This window comes from Culicoides brevitarsis, chromosome 2, assembly GCF_036172545.1.
Source record: "Culicoides brevitarsis isolate CSIRO-B50_1 chromosome 2, AGI_CSIRO_Cbre_v1, whole genome shotgun sequence".
Classification (NCBI taxonomy): domain Eukaryota; kingdom Metazoa; phylum Arthropoda; class Insecta; order Diptera; family Ceratopogonidae; genus Culicoides; species Culicoides brevitarsis.
In genome coordinates, this window is record NC_087086.1 from 36,716,138 (window position 1) to 36,741,826 (window position 25,689).

At 23.8% G+C, this 25,689-nt stretch overlaps 1 protein-coding gene across 2 annotated transcripts in view; it reads right to left on the reverse strand.

Moving 5' to 3' along the window:
* Positions 1–25,689, reverse strand: part of LOC134829679 (uncharacterized) — a 54,267-nt gene that overhangs the window by 9,504 nt on the left and 19,074 nt on the right. For both annotated transcript variants that reach the window (XM_063842892.1, XM_063842891.1), the window contains exons 2-8: positions 17,665–17,717; positions 17,186–17,605; positions 16,585–17,119; positions 6,060–6,365; positions 4,897–5,437; positions 1,427–1,563; positions 482–640 (exon numbers count right to left, since the gene is read on the reverse strand). In XM_063842892.1, coding sequence (XP_063698962.1) covers positions 482–640; positions 1,427–1,563; positions 4,897–5,437; positions 6,060–6,365; positions 16,585–17,119; positions 17,186–17,598 — 2,091 coding nt within the window. In that variant the 5' untranslated portion in view covers positions 17,599–17,605; positions 17,665–17,717. The remainder of the gene's footprint in view (positions 1–481; positions 641–1,426; positions 1,564–4,896; positions 5,438–6,059; positions 6,366–16,584; positions 17,120–17,185; positions 17,606–17,664; positions 17,718–25,689) is intronic.

The window sequence follows — 25,689 nt, forward strand, 5'->3', positions numbered from 1 at the left end:
TATTTTTTAAGCAAGCATAGCTGGAAGGCATTTTTGCTAATTTTAATTATTTTTTTTCTCTTTAGAAAATATTTCGAAGCTTTTTTAAAGGTGCTTGCTCTATTTTTTTTTTGCATTTTTGCGAAGGAAAAATTTTTTGCTATAGTGAGAGTGAGAATAGACATTTATACCTCGTAGCTCCATTGATGACTCTAGATTGTCGTAAATTAAAAACAGCGGGTTAAAAAACTATAAAAGGTTAATTTTTTGTTGTTATTCATTTAACTTTCGTTCACTACTAAACGAACAAAAAATTAATGATAGACAAGCCAATGTTTCATTTTTTTGTTTTTTTGATAGAACAACATAAAAAAAAGTTTCACAGTTAAAGACACTTAATGAACAGTTAAAAACAAGGAAAAAAGTGACACACGGGGTTAAAATTAAAAAGTTTTACGATTTTTTTGTGTGAATTTGAACAAATATGAAAATTGACACTTACCGCCCTCGTTGCCATCATAATGGTGGGTTCGCGTTTCGGAGTGTTTTGTGACAGGAGTTGTTGTTCCTCTTCGTCTAAATCAGCGACGCCGGGATCGTAAACGCGATGTTGCGTCATTGGACTGTATGGCGGTACAGCTTCAGGTTCAGGAACTGTGTTCTGATTATTTTTGAAAATTATTTAAAAAATTAATTAAAATATTTAAAATTAAATTAATTTTTTTTAATTTAAAAAATAATTAATATTTTTATTTAAATTTTAATTATTTTTTTATTTAAACATAATTTATTTTATTTTATAAAATTTTAGAAAAAAAAATTAATCAAATAAAAATTTTTTATATTTATTTTTTTTTAATTTAAAATTTTTTTTAATTTTAATATTAAAAATTTATTTGATTATTTTTTAAAAAATTGAAATTTTAAAATAATTATTTTAATTAAAAAAAATAATTAAATTTTAGAAATTAAAATAATTAATAAATAATTAAAATAAATAATTTTAGAAAACAGAAATATTTAAATAATTTTTTATATTTTTAATATTTTAAAATAAATTTAATTATTTTTTAAAAATTAAATTTAAAAAGTTTGAAATAATTAATTTATTTATTTTTATTTAATTAATTTTTATTTTATTAATTAAAAAAAAATTATCTAAATTTATTTTAATTAAAAAAATAATTAATTAAAGATTTTTTTATTCAATTAAATTAAATACCTATTTATTTTAAAAATAATTTTTTTTTTCAATTTTTAAAAAATAATTACCTAAATTATTTTTTTTTAATTACAAAATAAATTACTTAAAAAAATTAAAAAAAATTTAAAAATTAAATTTTTAATTAATTAATTTTTTTTTCTATGAATTAAATTAAAATTAATTATTTTAAATACTCTAATTAAATTTTAATTTTTTTCAGAAAAAACAAAAGAAAAATCTCACCTGTGATGCATTACTTCTCCTCTGTTGTACTGGAAAATGTTCATAATTTTTATAGCAGCCCGTTCCCGTTGTCATATGCCGATCCAAATCCGTCTCATCGCCCGTACTATTGCCATCGCCTTGCGACAAGTTGTGTCCTGCAGATGATCGTACCCGAAGTGCGTGAGTCATACGTCTCCATTTTGACTTTTGATTAGTTTTTTCATCTTGCGCGGAATCTTTTCAACGTTTTTCGAGTAAAAAACAAAAAAAAATCGCGCGATTGATGGAACAATGAAAAAAAAATTGATGAAATTCTAAAAAAATATTTTACGGGGTTCCATCAAATACAACATGAAGTGAATGAGGATTCTCTTTACTGTACAAAAGTGACCATCGACGACGACGACGACGACAACATCAAACAATCAACCTCCGAGCAACGCGCTTCCGACGGAATGTACTTCAACAAAGAAATATTTTTCTTTTTTCATAGAAAAAAAAATATTTTATTAAAAAAAAGCGATTCAAGAAAAAATTTTTTTTATTAAATTTTAAAAAAATCTTGAATCACCCAAAAATTGAAGAAAAAGTGCAGTGAAGAGTAAAAAATTTAAAATATTTCTTTTATTAAAAGTACATTCACTCCGTATTCAAGATAGCGCGCCAATGATAAAAATTAATCAAAAATCTTTCGGGTCTTAATTATTTAAAAAAAAAATTAATAAAAATTCAACAAAACCAATAAAAATTACGGAAAAACTCAAAAAAGTTGTGCATGAAAAAAAAAGTGAAAAGACTCGTTTAAGTAATTTTATTATTGATATTTTTTAAAAGTTTTTCCTGATTAAAATCAACGAGACTTGTGGACTGTAAAAATGTTCAATAATTTTATTTTGAAAGTTTTGTTTTGATATGAAAAGACTGAGAAATTGGTTTTGTTTAAAATTGAATCAACAGTTTTTATTTGTATTTTAAAAGCAATTTTTTTTATTTTTTTTTATACAACATTTAAAAAGTTTTTTGTTAGTAATAATAACAACAACAGGAAAAGGACAATCAAGTAGAAGGAAAAAACAAATCTAGACAAAAAATAAAGTTTTACTGCTCGATTAAATTAAATTAGATACGAGAAAGACAAACAACATGAACAACACGAAGACACATGACACTTAATTTTTAAACGTTTTTGTAAAAAAAAATATTTTTTTTAAGTTACTTAAATTTTTCTAATTAACTACTTTACAAAATACAGAAAAAAATAAACAAAAATTTTTTGATGGTAGAATTTTTTTTAATTAAAAAAAAATATTTTTTTGAATATTGATTTATTTTTTTAATTAATTAATTTTTTTTTAATTAATTAATTTTTTTTAATTAAAAAAAAAAAAAATAAAAATTATTTTTTTTTTATTAATTAATTTTATTTTTATTTTATTTTATTTTTTTATATTTTTAATTTTTTTAATTAAAATTCTCAAAAAATTATTTTTTTTGAAATTAATTACAAAAAAAAATTTCTACCATCAACATCAACTTATAAAGAAAAACATTCAATTAGTCACACAACAGAACTTCAACCAATAAAAAAAAGTTTTTTTAGAAAAAAAAACAAAAACAACACATTGAACAAAAGTGTAGTTTTATGATGTCAACCGATTTCTTTTTGTTTATTTTCTTTCAAAATACTAAAAAAAATAAGAATATAACCAATCAATGACATGCACCAGCGCTTGTTATTGTTGTTTTTCATTAGCTTCATTACGGAGCTTTATTATCTTTCTTTTTCTTCGAAGAGTTTTATTTATAAAAAGTTTCTGTTTACGAGACTTCGAGACGAAAGAAAATTATAGAAAAAAAAGGAAAATTTTTATGAAATATTCATGAGATTTTCATAAGTAGGCTATTCTACATTTTTTTCTTCTTTTTTTCTTAAAGATTGATTGATCTCTCTATCTAAAATTTTTTATAGTATGATTTTTTTTTCATCATAAGAATAAGTTGAGTTGATGCGATATATTTTTTTGTTTGAAAAATATTTTTTTGACAATAAAAAATGACAGCTTTAATATTTAAAATTTAAATAATTTTTAATAATTTAATATTTTTTAAAAATATTAAATTTTTTAAAAAAATTTAAATTAATAATTTTTAAAAATTTAAATTTATTTAAAATATTTAAAAAAAATATTTTTAAAAAATATTTTTTTTATTTTTTAAAAACAGATAAAAAAATTATTTATTAACTTAAATATTTTTAAATTTAAAAATTATTTTTATAATTAAAAAAAAAAATATTTTTAAAATTTTTTTTTTTTTAATTTTTAATATATCAAAAAAATACTTTAAAAATTCCTTTGAAAAAAATTAATTTAACTTTATTGAATATTTGTTTCGTATTAATAAATTGATTTAAAAATTTTTTAATTTAAAAAAATTAAAAATTATTTATTAAAAAAAATGAATTTTTTAGGTATTAAAATTTAAATTAAGAATTAAAAACTTTATTATAAAATTATTTTTTATAATTTTTAAAATATAAAATTAAATTTTAATTATTTAAATTAAATTAATTTAAATTTAATTTCTAAATTAATTTAAAAAATAAATTTTATGAAAAAAATTCATAGCTGTCATTAAATTGTCAAAAATAATTTTTCAAACTTAATTAAAATTTATTTACATTTTTTTTCTAATTTTTATCAAGTCTTAAGGAAGCAATCAGGATTTATTTTTTGAAATGTATTATTTTAAGGAATTTTGATTTAATTTTTTTTTTCGTATAAGAAAGCTATCTAAGTAGAGAATTGGGAATACTTTTGATAAGAAGGCAATTCTTTTTGTAAATTTTATCATTTTTGATTAGTTTAAATTTAGTTCAATTATAACAATAATAATAAAAATTGATGTAAAATAATTGTTCGATAAAAGTTTGGAGTGTTGCTCGTTAACTATCAATAATACTATTACTATTGCTAAAATTTAAATCATATAATTGATTACTATCTTCATATTCCCTATTGATTTCCGCTAAACGCGATGATAGATGTTGGCGTCTATTGCTACGTTGTTGTAAAAGTGGTGTGATTAATTGCGGCGTGTCCTGTGGCGTATCGTCGAGTACGCAATCATCACCTGTGTTCACGTCAAAAGGAGGAGAAGAAGAAGAAGAAGATAGATAGGAGAAAAAAGATAAAGCCAAGGACGCTACTTATTGTTTTTTTTTTATTCGGATCTGTGTGTAAATATTTTTTTAAAAAATTAATTATTTTTTTGGTGCATCTGGAAAAAAGTTTTCTATTCTATTTTTTTCTGTTCTATTCAAAAAAAATTAAAAATCATGCTGTCAAAATTCAAATTCGGTTGACGTGTTTTTTTTTTGTACAATTTTACAAAATCAAAATACACACGAGAGAGAGAGAGAGAAGTGTTAAAGGGAGAGAAGGAACAAACACGTGCAAAAAGTTAGGAGAAGGCTGAGAAGTGCTTACCTGTGTCAACAATGACATCGATCAGGTCCATGCTCTTGGCAAAGGCCTCCTTCAGATTGATATGATGGAATGAGACGATGCTGCCTTCGCGTTTCGCCCGATCGAGGGCTTCGCGACGCTTCAGTGCCTTCTCGCGACGCATCTGATTCTTATAAAATTCGGCAAAATTGTTAACGATGATGGGAATGGGCAATGCAATTACCAGTACGCCGCAAATGCAACACACGGTGCCAATGACCTTCCCAAGCGGAGTAGTGGGGTAGATGTCCCCGTAGCCAACTGTCGTCATTGTGATACCCGCCCACCAAAATGTCTCAGGTATTGATACAAATTTAGTTTGTGGCTCATCCTTTTCAGCAAAATATGCCAAAGATGAAAATATGAGAACGCCCATTGCCAAAAACAACATTAGCAGACCGAGTTCCTTATATGAATTTTTAAGTGTAAAACCTAGCGACTGCAGGCCCGTTGAATGCCGGGCCAGTTTAAGGATTCGCAGAATTCGCATTATCCTAAATACTTGTACTACCCTACGCACATCCTAAAAGTAGTGTGTTTGCAAGCAAACCAAATTAGATTTTGACGTATTTCCAAAAAATAGTTACGCGAATGTCATGTAGATGGCGTGCGAAACTCAAATTTTAATCAAAAATCTCTCAAAGAACTGAGAGAATGATCAACATTTGAGTCTGAATTGAAATTTTGAAAACCATGCACTTTATAAGTTGAAAAAGAGCGAATTTAACATCTTCAGAAGTTAATTTAATCCCATCTGAGGTTAAACTAACATCTTCTGAAGTTAATTTAATCCCATCAGAGGTTAAACTAACATCTTCAGAAGTTAATTTAATCCCATCAGAGATTAAACTAACATCTTCTGAAGTTGATTTAATCCCATTTGAGGTTAAACTAACATCTTCTGAAGTTAATTTAATCCCATCAGAGCTTAAACTAACATCTTCAGAAGTTGATTCAATCCCATCTGAGGTTAAACTAACATCTTCAGAGGTTAATTTAACTTCTCATGGGATCGAATTAAAGCTTCAAAGATGTTAAATTACGCCCTTCTTCAGTTCACAAAGCACCCGCACGCCCCAAACTGCATGACATTCGCGTTGGAAATACGACAAAACACAACAATTGTCGCCTTGTCAAACACCTACCTGGAACTGGTCAGTTGCGTTCTTGTTGGTCTCCAACAGAAACAAGGACACGAAATATGGGAGTATTGCTAATAAGTCGATTATGTTTAAGCCACCTTTGAAAAATTTCCATTTGTCTGGCGACGCACCAAATCGCAAGATGTATTCTAATGTGAACCACGTTATGCAAACACCTTCGACCATGGCCAAATCGGGATTGTCGATAGGTACGTTATCATCGTTAAAGTGTTGCAGGGACGGCAATGTGTTCAGTGTCAGACCAATGGTCGATAAAATAATGAATAAGATTGAGATTACCGCTATCACCTGCAATGCGAGATTTTTTTCGAAACACGTGAGTAAATTTTTCTTTTTTTTTGGGTTTGTGTGTCTTTTTGTATCATTTTTTTTAAATGAGGGAAGATCATGAGAGACGAAGAGAGATGAAATTCGCAGCAGAATCCTCTTTATCTTTTTTTTCGTAATTCGTAAAATTTACAATAATAAAATAAATAAATAAAATGTGATTTTTTTTCACACAACACAACGAATAAGTACAAAGAAAAGCTATTTTTGGATAAATAATTTGTAACACATAATTTAAATAATTTTTTATTTTTTAAGTTTAAATCATGCCTGATTAAAAAAACAACTAAAATTTATTAATTTATTTTATGATAAATTTTTAAAAAAATATTTATTTGAAATAATTTTTTTATTTAAAAAAAAAATAAAATTTATAAAATTAAATTAAAAAAAAAATAATTTTTTGAAAAATTAATATTTAAAAATTAAAAAAAAATAAATAAAATATTTTTTTTAATTAAAATTAAATTTAATTTAATTGAATTATTTTTTTTAAATTAATTTTAATTAAAAAATTTTATTTTATTTATTTTAATTTTTATAATTTTATTTAAATAAATTAATTAAAAATTTACTAATTAAAAACAATTTGAAAAATTACGTGTTTGCATTTTTTTTCTCTAAATAAATAAATTATAAAAAAAAATGAATAAACCACAAAACATTAAAAAAAAATTTGAAAAGTAGAATAGAGGATAGTTTACGTATAGAAATAGACAGAAAGACAGAAAAATTGATGAATGATCGTGTAAATTTTTTTTGTTAGTATTTTTTTTATAAATTTAGCAATATTTGCAAGGTGACTTAAAAACTTTTACATTACTGACACACACAAAAAGTGAGAATTTGTGTGGATTTTTTACTCAAAAGTGTGCAATTTGTGGCTGCTGTCAACCTTCAAGAAGTTTATATTCAATAAGGGTCTGCAGTCGTTACATTTGATGAATTTCAATTTTATTTAAGCGATCAAATTATTTTATTTTTTAAAATATGCATTTTTGGAGTAATTTGCTTAGAAGAAAATTTAAAAAAATAAAAATAAAATAAAAATTTTTACTTTTGTTGATAAAAGTGTTTTGTTTGTGTGCGTAATTGTGATGTGTGTGTTTTTTTGAAAAAAATACATCAATTACATTTAAAAAAACATTTAGAAAAATAAATTGAAGGATTTTGGAGGAATGAATAAATTTCTAACATTCAAAATTATTATTTAAAAAAAAAATTCATCAATATAAAAAAAAATAAAAGTCGCGTCAATTATTCGAAGCTCATTCCTTAGCTGAGCATTTTTTTTCAAACTTGAAACTGATTGAAAACTAGCTAGTAACTGATTTTTTATTATATTTTAGTAACGCAAGTCAAAACATTCTTAAAAACTTCAATTTTTTGAAAAATTAAAATAAATTCCCTTAATAAATTATTTAAAATAAAACTCAAGAATTGGAAAGCCGATTGTACAAAGTTAACCTCAAATTTTTAAATTTTACTTTTTTTGTTAAAAATTTTTTTCTAAAGTATTTTTAATTAGACTTAGATATTTTTACTTAAAAACTGACAAAATTTTATAAAAATTACAAATTTTCTCATAGTTTAAGTCAAAAATTAATTCTTTAATTAATTTAATTTATTATTTTAATTATTGAATTTAATTAATCAAATATTTATGAAAAAACATTTTATTATTATTTTTTTTTTCTTAAAAGTTTATAAAAAAAAGTCATCGACTTTTAACATTTTTAAAATTATTTTAAGTAATTTTATAAAAAAATTAATTAAATTTAATCTCGAGAACTGAAAAGCCGATTTTACAAATTTAACCTCAATATCTTACAATTTAATATTTTCGAATTCAAAATAATTTTTTGAAATTTTTTAAATATTTTTTTCATTAAATTCAACAATTTTTTAAACAAAATAAATAATTTTATTAATACTTTAAAATTTTAAAATATTTTTGACAGATAAAAAAAATTAAATAATTTAAAAAAAAAATCAGAATTTTTGAACAATTTTTTCCCTAAATTAATTTTTTTAAATTAATAACTTTTCTCGTATTTTTTTATTTTTAGGCATTTAAAAGGACAGACAAACAACCTAACTTTATCGTAAATCGTTACTAGTGATGTTTCAGACAATGGTCGATCATCTAAAAAAAAATCTTAAAAGAAAAACTTTCCAAACAATAAAACACTTCAAGGATGCAAAGGATCAAAAACAAAAAATCAGGAAAAATTCAACTCAAAATCTAGGTCATTGTCATACGATGCAACAACAACAACTTACAACAACTTTCTAAAAAAAATTCTAACACAGACAAAAATATGAAAAAAAACATAAATTTATTGAAAAGGAAGAGCACTTTTGGTTCAAAAAATTGTTTTTTGCCAATTAATTAATTTTTGTTTCGTGTAAAGCTGAAAATGTGAGTGTTGTGTTTTTTCGAGAGTTTTCATATTTTTTAGGATGAACAGAACTGAATTTACATTCAATATCTTATTTGGTTCAGTATTTCGCACGAACGTGCTTGAATTCGGTTTTCGCCTCGAGTATTGTAGGTCAGTTCAGAAAAAACTAAATTTTTCATGAGAAATGTGTTAATTGCAGTAAAAATAATCGTTCAATGTCAAAAGATCGATTTTTGACACACAAAACGTCGGAATTTGGGCAAAGGTCGCATAACCTTTCGCCGCAATAAAATTGTAATAAAAATAAATCCTTTTTATGGCGAGTTTTTTCCGTTTTTTCTGAATCTGCATATCTTTCGAGCACATTTTTCTTTATCTTAATTAGGTATGCTGCCATGGTTTGAACGCTAATTTTATTGCCGTTTTGCATACGATCGACTCTTATGTACCGAGACCTGTTGAAGAGTTGAGTTACGAGAAAAAACTCACGGTCAAGCTTTTTTTTTATTATTATTGTTACGTTAATGACGTTTAATCACCGTGATTAAAGGACTTGAAAAAAATAAGTGATTTTGAGTTGTTTTGAAACGACGACAGAACGACGCGCGTGTTTTTGTTTTTTTTCTCTTCCCCCCCAAAAATGAGGTGAGGAGGAAGTTTGCATGTTCAGACCTAATTTGAGGAGCAATTTGTACTACTTGGTCGTGCACGAAGCTTTTTACTCGACTTGACTATAATTGATATATAAAAGTAATGTGAATTTTTCTCTTTTGGCATTACTTTCGTAACCGATAAAAATTCTTTGGAAGGTCTTCTTTTACACTTCGTTATGCGAGTTTAACTTTTGACGCGTGTCTGTTGATTGATGATGAATGGAAACGTTGTCAGTTGATTTTTGGTTAAACATAATTTTTCCTTTATTGTAATTTTATACGGGGTTTTGTGAATGAAAAATAATTTTATATGGAGAAATTCATGAATTTTTTTAAGAATTTCAAATATTTTTTTATTTAAAAAAAAATAAATTATTTATTGAAGAAAAGTAATTTTATTTTATTTTATTACTTTATTAAAATAAATTTTATTAAGTTTATTTAAATAAAAAAGAAAATGAAAATTTTAATTTATTTTTAATTTCTATCAATTAATTTAATTAAATTTTAATAAATAAAAAAAAAATTTATAAATTCAAGAAAAATATAATTTTAAACATTTGTTATTGTAAAATTTGTAAAAAAAAATAATGTTTAATTTAAAAAAATAATTTTAAATTATTTATTTAATTAAAATGTTTAAAATTTAATTAAAACTTTTTTTTAATTTTAGTCGATCAAAAATATTTTTTTAATTTCTTTTAAAATTATAATTTTTTTTTTAAACGCTTTGATAAATTTTAAAACAAAAAAATCTTCAAGGATTCGTTTATTAAAAATAAAAATATTATTTTTTCATTTTTAATTTAATTAAGTTAATTCTTTTAAAATAATTATATTCTTTTAATTTAATATTAATTTAATTAAAAATAATTTTAGTTTTACAAATACAGCAAAAAAATATCAAAATTCCTTTAAAATTGATTAAAAAAAATTATTTCCTTTTTAAATTTTTTTTTAATCGATCAAAAAATTTTTTTTTTATTTTATAAAATGAAATCCTATAATTTTTCTCATAGAAAAATTTCATTAAAATTAAATTAATTTTTTTAAATAAAAAAATATTTTTAAAAAATAAAAAAAAGAATTAAATAAATTTTATTTAACATTTTTTTTTAAATAAATAATTTTAAATTTTTTTAATTAAAATATATTTTAATTTTTAATTATAATTATAAATGCTTTAAATTAATTTTTTTAAATTTATAAAAAATTTTTATTTTAATTATTAAAATTTAGTTAAATAAACTTTTAAAAAATATTTTTTTAAATATTTTTTTTTTGTATTTTTTATGTTCAAGTCAAAAATCAACTGATTTCCCTAAAAAAAATAATAATAAAATACAAAATTATTTTATAACCGATTTTTTATCGGGATAAGTTTTCTGTAACTTTTTTCTCAATTTCATGTCGAAACTTGTTCATAACTATTTTCAATACATTTCATTTTATAAATTTATTTTTCGAAAAAAGGAAAAAGCTTTAGCCGAGCAAGTAGTGCAGGTAAAACTGCGTGCATTTTATTGTGATAAATTGCTTTGATATAAATTTTTCGTATACATTTTCATTTTATTTCCTTGAGTTTTTTTTTTTCGTTAGAGTAAGAAATTGTTGGAGTGAAGTGAAGTGAATTAAAGTAAAGTATATGGTATGAAGTTATTAATAGTTGTAGGTGTCTTGAAGGGAAAAATAGTAAATGTTGTGGTGTTATTTTGATCATATGTTTAGATAAATACGTTACTTTTATGTCGAGTTAATAACAATAATAATAACGTAGAAATTGAAAAATAAAAAAAAATGAAGAAAATTTATGGAAAATATTTATCACGTTCGTGATGTTAAAAGTTTTGCATGCAATAAAATGTTGTTTTGTGGCTTTTATTTACTCTTTTTTTGTTCTTTTTCCTTCGTGTTTTGAAAAATTGATGAAAATTGGTTGTGCAAACACAAAAAAAACTAATACAATGATAACAATAAATAGAGAAAAATAGAGTGATGAAATATTTTTCTACAACTAGCAGCTCTTTTACACTCAATCTAATACAATTTTCTACACATTTCAATAAAAATAAAAAAATAATGAAAGTTATGTGACACTGTGATGTATACGTGTAAAAAAATGAAAAATATTGATAAAAAAAATAATTACACTCAATAAAGAGGGTATCATGCTGTGTTATAAGGAAACATTTCCGTTCCATACAAAAAACTAAAATTAAATAACTGGGAACTAAAATCGATTCCGGGAAATTTTTTTCATTCATTTAATTTTCTTTTCATTCAATTGAGGGGGAAATTTTCAGGCAAATGAATCAAAAATTCTCGTGAATAATTAATCTACGAACGTTTTAAATATTAATAAATTTTTCGGATTTCACACAAAACACACGAAAATGTTGATTTTCAGCACAAAAGTCTCTTTTGACAGATTGGATTCGCATTTTTTTATTTTTTTTTTAATTTAAAAGGCGTTGATTTATTGATTTTTACTTTTTGAGTGACGAATTCTTTTTTTTTTTAATCGAGACGAGTTGATGAGAGAATTGCTTTTTATTGAAAAAGAACAAAACATAGAAAAAAAGTGAAAAATTTGAGCAAACAATATTTTTTTTGCAATTCTCGGGGGAAATTAACATCGATTTCTTTGATAATAGCGAACAATAATAATAAATATATTGGGAACAAATTTTAATATAAAAAACGGTCTTGGGAGTGCTGTATAGTAAATAACAACATCGATGTGTGTTTCTTTGAGGGTCAGAATTGTTTGAAAGTACTGTGGGTTTTTTTAGTTTTTCTTTTTTTATTTTTACAAAAATTTTAATTTTTTTTTTATTTATTTTTTATTTAATTTTAGATTAAATTAAATTAAATCTTAAAATTAAATTTTATTATTTTAATTTAATATTTATTTAAAACATTTTTATTTATTATTTTTAAAAAATAAATAAATAATATCTTCGAATATTTTTTTAAAAAATATTTTAAAATAATTTTTATTAAAATTTACATTTTAATAAATTAAAATAATTTTAATCTAAAAATTCAGACAATTTATTTATTTTCTTTTTTGTTTAGTTTAAATTTTTCAAAAATTTTATAATATTATTTTACAAAATATTTAAAAATTTAAATTTAATAAGTTTTTAAATTTTTGTTTAAATTTTTATCTAATTTTTTTTTTAAATTTTTATTTTTCCAAATTATTTTAATTTATTAAAAAGTAAATTTAAAATATTATTTATTTAAAAATATTTTTAAAAAAATTATTCGAAGATTTTATTTATTTATTTTTTAAATTAATTTTTTTAAATAAAAAAAATATTTTCGAATAAAATTAATTAAAAAATATCTTGAATCTTTAAAAAAAAATCTAAAAAAAAAAATTTAAAAAATGAATAAATAAAATCTTCAAAAAAATGTTTAAAAAATATTTTAAAATGAATATTATTCAAAAAATTTTTTCTTTAATTTAAAAAAAAAAATAATTAAAATATTTTAATCTAAAAATTAAGAAAATTTATTTTTTTTCTTATTAAATTTCAATTTCTAAAAATTAAAAAAAATATATTTAAAATTTTTTTTTTTAAATTTAAAAAATTAATTAAAAAATTTATTAAATTTTTAATTTAATTTAGTTCAATTTTTAATTAATTTTTTAAATTTAATTTTAATTAATTAATTTTAATTTTAATTTTTTTAATTTTAATTAATTTAAATAATTTTAATAATTTCATTTAATAATTTAATAAAAAATTTAATTATTTTATTTAAATCTTGTAAAAATATTTTCTTTCAGAAAAACTAAAATATAACCCACAGTTCATTAAATATTTCAAGTAACATAAAAAGTTACAACATCAAAACACAAAAAAAATACTTCAAAAATTGAATGAATGTCTGGTTTTTTGATCTCTTGTGTGAATATATCGTATGTTTTTATGGTAATTTACGAGCAATAAATTTAAAGTTGTTCTTTGGGACAATTCCTTTTAATATTTTCGGGCATTGTCTCTCTTTCATCACAATCTAAATAAATTTGTTGCTCCATTAAAAAACAAGAAGAAAAAACAAACAAAAGGGAATTCAAGTTCGTAGTTCGTATGTTTAGATATGCATATTTTATTATTTATGGACGTCTCATAATTTATGGCAATAATTTATTTATTAATCTTCTCCATTAATTTTCGCGCGTATAAAATATACTTTTTTGATAAAATTCCGCAAAATCGACAAAAATTATTTATTTTATTATTTAAAGCTTAATTTTTGTGTATTATACATCGATTTTTACAACGACAAGGCGTTCCATTTTTTTACAAAAAAATTTTTTTTTTGAAACGCGAAACATCGAAAAAACGACAAAATTATTCACATCAAGTCTGCCGAAGTAACCGGAGACCATTTAACAATCTTTCATTAAATTAACATCGAGAACATTGACATTTTTTTTAGCGAGGAGCCTATTAAGTCGGCATTATGGCATCATTAAGGCTCCTTTTTTATTACATTAGGTAAGTAACATTAATTTATACACAAATTTTATGATATTTTTTTACAGACGACGTTTTTTTCATGTCTTCAATAAAAAAAACGGGAATTTGTAACATTTAACGAGAGAAAAAGCTGGGGGAGAAGTATAGAAGAGTGAAACATTCACAACGACATTTAACGAAATTCCATTGATCACCGAGTTCCGAACGAATAATTTACATGAAAGGAGAAGCACCTCGCATGCCGTTTGGCAGCATGTAGCTGCTTCTCCCCGGAACTCATTTTTGAGGCTGTTTAGATATTTTTCTGCGCGTTTTTCGTGTTTTTTTTTCGTAAAAAATATCGAGGATTCTACAGCACACGTCAGCCGCCTGGTCATATCGCATTACTCCATTCCCAAAGCATCAATTATACAAATTTTTAACAGAAAATATTATTTATAGAGAGACAACATTGATTATTTTTTTCCCATCATCATTACCATCATCGTTAATTTTTGTGAGTTAATAATTAAGAAGGCGACAAAATTCAAAAATTAAACCACGAATCAGGCACTTATTTAATATTTATGATATTAACACCAACAAATAATTCCTTTTCTGCAAAAAAGTTGCTTTAAAAAAAAATTTTTTTAAATTTTTACCAATTTTTTTTTTTTTTTTTTTTTTTGAAAATATTTTCTGTACAATTTTTTTTATTTATACAGCAGCAGCGAAAAAAAATAAATTTCTTTAAATAAAAAAAAAATATTTGTGCTGAAAAAACATTGAATTAATTAATTAATTTTAATTAGTAGATACAACGATGTTAATCCATGGCGATCAATTTTTTTTCAGAAAAATATTATTTATATTAATTTTATGATACAAAAATTACAAAATTGTGTGTGTGAGTATTTTTTGTTATTATTTTTAAATGTACAGATGGGATTCATTTTCAGGATGACAACAGGAGGATTAATTGATGTTTTATTTATTTTTTATTTTTTTAATTTTTTTTCAGGGAATTTAAATGGGGTTTTAAAGTACATGTGATGATGATAATAATGAATAAAAATAATGTACATATTTTTTTTTATTTAAACCACACCAAAAAAAAATTAAACAGTAAAACATAAAATAAAACATGAATTTTAATGTTGAACAAAATAAATAAATAACATGAAAAATAATAGTAAAAAAATGTACAAAATATGCGGATTTTATGAACTGTAATGAATTAAAGAGAGCATTATTCGTTGTTTATGGGGATATGGAGACGACTGGTTTGTCGTAAATTGAAAGATCTATAAAAAAATTTGAAGTTCGTGATAGCTGGGTGAATTTTGAGGTTATGTTAAAAGATCTTTTAAGAATTTTTGAAGGTTTTTGGTTTTAAATCTTTACTTTTACATTAAAATTAAAAAAATTAAATGTTTACTTTAGGAAAAAAAGATGAGTTCATAAAATGACAGATGTCAAAATATTTAACAAAAATTTAATTTATTTTAATAATTTTAAATTTCTAATTTTTTATAATAATTATTTGTATAATTTTAATAATTAATTTCATAATTTAATTTACTTTTTCGTTTTAAATCTTTTTAAAAAAAAAAATAAACAAAAAAAATTAAGAAAATTTATTTTTTTAAGAACAGATTCTAAATTTTTCGTTGAAATTTTAGTTTTAGGTAAATTTTTGGTAATTTTTGACAATTTTTAGTTACATATAATCGATTTTATAAATTTGAAAATGCTCAAAAATTAAAATTTAATAAAAATTTTGACATCTGTCATTTTTCCCGCCAATTTTGAAATAGAAAAACGTCAAAACTGAAGTACCCAGCTAACATATACTTGTAATTTTTTTAAAATATTAATTAACGACTTTTCATCAAATCGAGGTAAATAAGTTGAGTAATTAAAATTAAAACTGACAACTTAATAAATGAAGTAAAAAATAATAATAAATGACGATGAAAAACTAATAAATTGATCATCATGTACAATATTTAAACATTTTTGGAACACTATTGGATCGTTTTTTGGATAATTTTATATCAGGAAAGGAATTTTTCCATCGCAGAATTTTACTTTATTGATTCAGTCATCAAGATATTCAGAAAAAAAAAAGAAATTATTATCGTCAAAAGACCTTTTTGTTGTTAAAATAAAAATAATTTTTTCGCATAGAATGTTAAGATAAGAGAAAAGAAACATTTTTCTCATGTAATTTTTTTTGTACCTCTTCCGCTTTAAAAATTTCTTTCTTTTTATACAAGAAAAGAAAACGAGATAAAAAAAATAAAAATGAGATGCGCGATTTCCGATTACAACAGGTTTTTTGTACATTGCTTTTATATCTTGTCGCATGTTCATTCGCATGTGATGCCATTAGAAATTTTTTTTAGCTTCGTGAAACATTTATCGCAGAAGAGAGATACATAACAATATCCTTCCTTCCTTTCGTGTGTTTTATCTGCGAGGAAGCCGCCGTCTCTTGACAACGCCCGCCGCCATGAATTTCCCGGAAGTGAAGATGTAAAAGCAACGCAATGAAAAACGTGTTGCTGACGATTCGATTAGTGACGCAATAAAGTAAAATTCCAGAGGATTCGTGTTTTTTGTGTCTTTTGAGTGAAAATCTTACCCGTGCCGCGAAACTCGAAGTCGGTTTCTCGAGCATGTCCCACACGAACTTTTGGTACTGGGCGCACTTGCCTTCGCCGAATTCGTCTTCTTCGCGTTGCCGCAAACTTTCGGCTTCTTTGCGCATTTCCTCGTGCACATTTTCCTTCCGCTGATGGTATTTGTGTTGGCAACACGACTCGAGATAGAGTTCGTCGATGCCCCAGTACTCCAGGTCGTCGCTGAAGGCAAGCACGCACATTTCGTCGACAATGTGCAGCTTGCCGGTGCGATAAAAGTTCAGGATCGAGCTGAAACTCTTCGGATGCCGATCGAAAAAGTATTCGTTGTCTATGAGGGAATAGTCGTCGCACAGCTCGGTGATCGCTTCGTGCGTATTGCATTCTCGGAGACGCCCGAGACGCGTATGAGGCAAGCGTTCAAGTGTTCGCCACAGTACTTCGTGTTTGACGCCGCCAACGTTTATCAGGACACGACGATTCATCGATTTGGAGCGTTGTATCATGAAAGGCTCCGGCGGAATTGACGACATTGATCTAAATTCATTTTTTTTACAAATTCGTGTCAGCTGGGAATCTAAATGTCAAAAAATTTGTGTTTACCTGGAATGTGCTCGTTGTAGCGGTGCCTGACTAAATAATTGAGATGCATTATTTGTACTAAGGTGCGAGGGAGATTGCAGCGGAAACGGTGCATAACGAACTTCTTTTCCGCTGGCGCCTCCTGCGGGTCTCAAATTTGTCGTTGACGATTCGTAGCCGTCGTACGAACCGAAGGGCAGGGAATCTTGCATGCCGCCGCTGCATAAAGCCTCTTCCTCCGACATCGTCGCCGCCATATCGGCAGACATGATTGCCTGTGTTTGTTGCTGTTGTTGCTGCTGGTCCAGAATTGTCGATTGCGGATCGCTTGCCGCATTATTTGACGTTGTTGTTTGGGGTGACGTCGTCGTGTTTGTTGTTGTGAGTTCCCAGCGCACCGCGTCACGCTCAATTTGATTGCGTTCGCCCACCATACAGTCGCTGTGCAAAAAATTTTTGTAACCTAAATTTGTGATTTGTGTGAAAATTGCGAGACTTACCGCTACAAATAACCGACCATTACGCTCTATGTTTCGCTGGACAAAGACATCGCCTGAAAAAGAGAAAACAGGTAATTTTTATTATTAGAAATTTTTTTCAAAATTTAAAAGATTTTTGTAAAATGCACATTTTTAAATTTTTGTTGAAATCAAATTTTAAATTTTCATCCCAATGCACAATTTTAAAATTCATTTTCTTTCACATTCTGAAGCTTTAGCCCATTCATAAATGTTACCTTTATGATATTCTTAATTTGTCATTCAAATTCTCTAAATATTTTGATTTAAAAGATTTTTAATTTTTAGCCCAATGCAAATTTTATAATTTGAATTTATTAATATTTTAGATTTTCAGCCCAAGGCACATTTTAAAATGTCAACTTTTTGATATTTTTGTTTTTTTATGTAAATGCTCATTTCAAATTTTTCGCTTTTTTAAAAAATTAATCTATCTCCCAATGCACAATTGAAAATTCATACCTAATGCATTTTTTTGAATTTGACCCAATGCACATTTTAAAATTTTCATATTTTGGATTTAACCCAGAGTAAATTCAAACTTTTAATTAATAATTTTTTGAATTTTTATCCCAATACACAATTGAAAATTCATACCTAATGCATCTTTTAAATTTTTGACCCCAAGTCACATTTCGAAAATTTTAACCTCAATTCCTTAAATAAACGACAAATCTCAAAAATTTCAATATTTTTCTTCAAAATGCATCAAAAATGATAATTTCTATTACGATATGGCGCCTGTCGTGCCTTGACCTTCAATAATTTTTACATAATTCGATCGTTAAAGCGAAGACAAACACGCAGTAATTGCCTTCCCGTCGTCTCCTCGAGAACTCATCATTACTTGAAAAACTATAATAAAAATAATTTCTGCATATTTTTCTTCATTTTCAGATCCATCGAGATGAGAATCATGCTGTGAATACCAGATCTAGTCATTTTTGCTCCAATTTGATGATTTGACGACAAAAAACAAACAAAAAAAATATGGGGGGAAAATCGATACAAATTGCTCGTCGTCTTCGTTTCTAACACAATCCGTTGTCTGTTAGAACATTTTCTCCCTAATTCAGTGCCGGAATTGGATGAGAAGGATTACTTTCTGAGCATCAGAAAGAATTCTGTTATAAATTAATCCAAACCAAGCAAATTTCAATTTTTTTCAGATGACTTAAAGAATTTCAGGCACTGCCAAATAGTTTCATGCGAACGAGCGACGAAGCATTGTTGAACGTAGTTTACTCCAATAAATGATAGAAAAGGGAACCATATGGCACTAAAAGTGATTGAAACGAAAATCGAACCGAAATTGATATTTTTTTTATGGAGTTCCATACACAAAAATACCTCGGAAAACTGATATTTGTGTTTTTAGAGAGATATTGAGTTATTTGATCTAATAAACTTTTTATGTCGTTCGTTCGTGGAAATTGTGTTCAAGGACACCAACAACCCCTTTTCCAAAACAAAAACGAAATTTCATCGTGAATCCAGTTCAAATGACAAAGCAAGTCCCTTTTGACGAATTTCCCTAAAACCTAATTATTTCCCGATTTAAACACCTGTAACGAATTTTGGTTTTGTGTACACTTTAAATATGGTCATGGTAACCGCTTCATACGAGGCACATGTGAAGTAAGTATCTCTTGCATGAAGCACATGCCAAGGGCCGGCGGCACGATGCGAGAAAATTAATAGGCTTTATTTTTGTTACAAACGACAAAAAAGTGTCAAAGCTGTGTCATGGAAACATTAGTGGCTTTTTCTTGTGTGATATGATGCACGTTTAATAATCAGGAATAAAAAAATGAAACGTGATTTGGTGAGAAATTGTGGTTTTTGTTGGTTAAAGAGAGTTAAAGTTTGAATTTCTATGATAGAAAAAATTAAAAAAATATTTTTGGTGAAAATAAATTTAATAATAATTTTTTAAATTAATTAATAATAATTAATTTAATTAAATTAAAGTCAAATATAAATCGTCAAAATTTTTATTAAAATTTAATTTAAAAACTAAAAAATTTTTAAAATCTCAACTTTTTTCATGAAAGATTTTTTTTTAAATAAAATATTTAAATTATTTTTTTAAATAAATTAAAAACTAAACATTAAATTAATTTTTAAAAAATTAATCTAACAAAATTAATTTTGTTTTGAATATTTTTATTTTTAAATAAATGGTAAAATAATAAATAAAATTATTAAATAATTAAAAAAATTATTAAAAAAATAATTAATTAATTAAAATCTATTAAAAAAAAATAAATAATTAATTTTTATAAATAAATAAATTATTTAAAATTATAAAAAAATTTAAATTAAATAAATAATCGAAAAAAATATAATTTTTTCTGAATATTTAATTTTTAAATAAATTTTAAAATAATTTCTAAAAAATTAATTATAATTAAACTCTTAAAATTTAGAAAAAAAACAACTTTTCTAAAATAATTTTTTGAAAAAAAAAAAATTAAAAAATAAATTTTTAATTAATTAAATAATTAATATTTAATTAAAATTAAAAATAATTAAATAAATTAATAAAAAATTAAAAATAAATTAATTATTTTAATTAAAAAATTTAATTAATAAATTCAATTAAAAAAATAAAATTAAAATTTTTCAAATAAAATTAATTTTTTTATTTTTTTTAAAATTATTTGAAAAAAAAATATTTTTTTTCTGCAAACTTTATTTTTATCAAATAAATTGTAAAATAATTTATCAAAGTTCACAGACAGTCTTAATTCCTCTCAAAAACTTCTTTTTCCCAAAAAAGAAGAAAAAAACAAAAGAAAAGTAACTCGTTGAAACTTAAACGACCAGAACGAAATAATAATGCACGGAAGTCATTTTTTCCATTATACAATTTATTTTTGTTGTTCATGCACGATCTCTTCACATTTGGAAAAATACAAAAAAAAAACGACGATTGTGAGTAAGGTAAAGTACTGAATAGGGAGTCATTATGCTTTGTTCATTCATTCACACAAACACACACACAGAAAAGGGCAAAATAAAGGATTTTTTATTCGCTCAAGTGTTTTGGAATGGCGACGAAGGTGTTCTGTCTGATAATAAATTACACACAAAATAGTTCGTTGTTTCGTTATTTTGTTACTTTGAACGTCTTTTGCCATAAATTATTTTTTCACGCTTTATCGTCGACATCGTCGTCTTTGTCGTGTGTCCTGATTATTCCGTGTTTGCATGCCTGTTTGACTTGGAAATTCCTCGGCAATTCCCTCGAAGTAAATTGGAGAAAATGCTCGAGGAATGACTGAAGGTGTGCTGATAAAAGTTCGCATGTGAGTTGTTTGAGATAATTTATGTCTTGATGCCTTTTTTTGTATAAATACGTCTTTATCTTGGAAAAGTACAGAAAAAAAATTAAATTTATTTGAGGAACATTGCACGCACCTGTTGCGATGAAAATGTTCATGGAGAGCCCATAAAATTCCATGTGAAGGTAGTTAGACTTTGTGTCGTCGTTATGTGAACGAAATGAACTTGTAATGTTTGGAGGTAATGAAAATTGGCAAATGATACTTTTACTGCATTTTTAATATTGCCCGGAATTTTTGGAATGCAGTGACGTTAACATCATGGGGACAAAAATTGTAAGTTTTTCTTAAATATTTTTTCAAAATTTCTTAATTTTATAAAGAATTCCCATATTTTTGAAAATTTTTCAAAAAATAATTTTATTAATTTTTTAAATAATTTAATTTTTTTATTAATTTAAATTTTTTAATTAATTAATTTGAAATTTTTATTTTCTTTACATTTAAAATTTTTTTTCTATAGTTCAAATAATTTTTATATTTATTTTTTGTAATTTTTTTGCTGTTTTTGAAAAATTATTCTCAGTTTTATTTTATCATCTAAAAAATTTAAAAATTTGCCAATATTATTCTAAATATTCTTCTTTTTATTCATAGAATTCCTTTTATTTCATAGAATTTTCCAATTCCAATTTTTTTTTTATTAATTTCTTTCATTATTTAAATAATTTTTGATTTTTCATTATTTTTGAAAAAAAAAAAAATACAATTAAATTTTTTATTATTTCTTTAAAAAAATAATAAATACATATTTAAAATTTATTAAAAATTAATAAATAAATAAAAAAAAAAACATTTAATAAATTTGAATAATTATTTATTAAATTTTAAATATTTTAAAAATAAATATATTTTTTATTTTTTGATTAGTTTTTAAATTCTTATTTAAATATTTTTAGTTAAAGAAATTAGATTTTTAATTAATTTTTTTTTTAATTATTTTTTTCTGAAAAAAATAAAAAAGTAGATTTTAATATTTTATTAATTATTTAAAAAAAATAATAAATAATTATTTAATTTATTTAAATATTTTTTTTTAAATTTTTAAAAAATAAATTAATTATTTAAAAAAAATTTAATTGAATTAAATAATAATTATTCTTTAGCTTTAATTTTTTTTATTTTTTTTTTAAGTAATTACAATATTTTTTTTTTTTTTTTTTTGATAAAAACTACAAGTTTCACTAACATCTCTGCACTGATGCCCAAATAAATACAACTTTTTCTTAAAAAATAAAAAAAAATAAATTATTTTATCGTTTATTATTCAACTGCAGCATTATTTTTTGCGCAATATCTCAATTACTTTTTTATGAGCGTATGTGTGAGAGAGAGTTTCTTTACAAATAACAACAATTTATTTACGATCTTAATTTTTCATTCTCGTAAATGTGTCGGCGAAACATTCCAAAAAAAATGTTCTTCACTCAATTCACAATTTATATCGATCCGTCAAACATTATCAATATTATGGTTAATTTAAGAGTAATAATATAAAATATTATTGTTATGATGTTTTATTTTTTTTTTCACTGATCGACGGCGCACTTTACGGCTCTTTATGTTTTATTTATCAAAGAGACTTGCTTACAAGTTCATTCAATTAACAAGCACTCAAAAATATATTTGAATGTTTAAAATATAAATATTTACATGAACGCACGCACGAATTTTTCGCAAAAAAAAAACTCATGTTTAGATTTTCTCAACGCTCTTTTTTTCACACAGCGTTGATTTACACTTGTCATTTATTTTAATGATATTTCAGCACTTTTCACTTATTTTCTTCTTTATTTCTGGGAATTCTTTCAGATGTTTCAAGCAATTTGTTAAGATTTATTTTTTTTGTGAATTTTTTTGAAAAATTGCTCTTGAGGTGAAAACAATAAAAAAATTCTTTTGTAAAATTAATTTTAACAGAAAAGAGGTTAAATACAAAAGATTTTCCATTCCAGGAAAGTTCATAAACTTTTAAAAGTAAATTTGAAGGAAGTGTTTCTCCTGAATATTTAATGTTTAAAAACTGTCGATATTTTCACGTAGAGAAGTTGAAGTGATTTCAAAGAAAAGTCTCTTTGAGAACTAAAAACGTTTTCAATTTCCTTTGCTTTGTTTCGTTTGATTCGAGGAAAAAAGTAAAAGAGGATTTCTGGGAGGGAAGTTTAAATTTAAAGTCAAATATTTGAATGAAATTTTCACTTTCGACATGATTTTCAAATAAATATTTAAATTTTATCCACAAAATAAAATTAATTTAATTTAAAATGATAAAATATTTTTTTTTTTTTTTTTTAACTTTTAAAAAAATATAAATTTTTACATTTTTTTTTTTAATTAAAAAAAAAAAATTTAATTTAATTTTTATTTTTTTTTTAATTGTTTTAAATTTTTTAAATTATTTAAACAAAATTTAATTTTTTAAATAAAAAAAAAAAAAAATAAAAATTTTTATTAAAAAAATATTTATTTTTTAAATTTTATCATCTTTTTTTAAATTATTATTTTAATAAAAAAATTTTAAATTAAATTTTAAAAAAATTAAAAAAAAAAAATAAATAAATTTTATTATATTAAAAAATTAAATAATTTAATATTTTTATATATCTTAAATTTTAAAATTATTTTATAATTTTTTCAATCATAAATAATTAAATATTTTTTTTAAATATTTTTCATTTTAAAAATTTTATCAATTTATAATAAAACAAACTAAATTTCTCACTTCAAGATTATTGTTAAGACACATATTGATTTAAAACTTTACTATTTAATCCTTTTAATCACTTCTTCGATATAAATCGTTTCTCTTGAAAAGCAATTTAACTACTAACTCTATCAGAAAATCGAAACAACAAATTTTCCAAATAAAATTACAAATAATTCATGAGATTAAACCACTTTCAAACAAAAATTCACCTTACCCCAAAAACCCGGCTCAATTCATTCTTCTTCCGTTTTTTTCCGCACCGAAGAATTTCAAGAATTTTTCCCACATTTTTTGCACTTGTTCCTCTCAATCATTCGCGCAAAACACAGACCTACCTCAAAAAAAAAATCTCATTCAATCCAAATCATTAACTTTCATCCTCCCATCATTTCACATCGCACAACGAGGTTGCCTTGCTTTTGCTTTGCCACAACAGACCGCACACCGTTCGTCGTCGCTCTGTTGTGAATTTTAAAAAATAATAATCATAAAATAACGCCTTTAAAAACGTGCATAATTTACCGATGAAACATCTTTTTAGAGGAAAATGTGAGCATGATGTGTTAGAAAAAGATTTGCGGGGGTTTCGTGTGTTTTGTTGTAGATTTTTTTGTTCAGTCAGAATGATATTTGAGAATAAAGAAAATCAATTTTAAAAGATTTCGAAAATCAAAAAAGATTTATTTTCGAATTTCGAAGATCTTTCGAAAATTTGAATTTGATTTTTTTTCGAAATTGAAGAAAATTTCGAAAATTCGAACTTAACGAAATATTTAAAAAATTTAAAATTATTAAAAAAAATTTTTTAAAATAAAAAAAATTCGAAAAGTTTTTTATTTAATTTCGAAAAAAATTTTAATAAGTTCGAAAATTTTATTAAGAGTTTCGAAAAAAAAATTTAAATAAATTTTTCGAAATTCTTTTAAATTGAATTTTTAAATATTCCGTTAAGTTCGAATTTTTCAAATTTTCTTCAATTTCATAAAAAATCAAATTAAAATTTTCGAAATTCATTGAATTTTTATTCGAAAAAACATTTTCGAAAAAAATCAAATTAAAAATTTCGAAATTATTTAAAAATTTTCGAAATTAATAAAATGTTTCGAAAAATTAAAAACTTTTCATATTAATTCAATAAAAAGCACAGAATATGAAAAAAAAACAAAAAAAAAATATTCTATTCTAACATTCCTCTATATTTTGTTTAATATCGGGTTAACTAAAACAGATGTTTCGGTTCAAACGTTCACTCCACACAAAACATCGCACAGAAAATAAAATAAAAAAAGATGAAACATGACATTGACTTTTCCGGAGACGACAACAACCGACGACGAGAATGTATTTTTAACTCGTTTTTATTGTTGTTTGTCAAAAAAATTTGCATTCCGCTCTCTTGTTTTCTATTTTTTTTATTTATACAACACGCACTAATAAATATAAATAATCTAATCATCATTCTCATCATCGAGAGAGAAAAAAAATTATGTTTACTTAGGAAAAATCCCAAATAAAAATGATAATCACGAAAACCCTTATCAATCATGTTCGAGCAAGTGTTCCGAGCTTAAATCAACATCCGGACGCAATAACCGTATCATGAACAGCCAATATTTATTCAAATAACGTCATCAATTCAATTTCGATTTTCTTCTCCTTTCCTCTTGTGTTTTCTACTCTCGTGTCATGTCATGTCGTCGTCGTCGTCGTCGTCGCCGCCGCAGAGAAGAGCAAAAACATCCAAGCGTATGATGCGATCAGCATGTGTGTGTTGTGTGTGGTAATTCAATTTCGTTTATTAGGTCTCGTATACGCCGTTGCCGCCCAAGGTTCATAAAAAACATGATTGAAGGTAAACACTTAACATTGAACATCATTGTGTGAGATTTATTTTTCTTTTTAGCGATTTATTTATAGACAAAATTACGTCGAAAGAGTTTTCGGTAATTATTA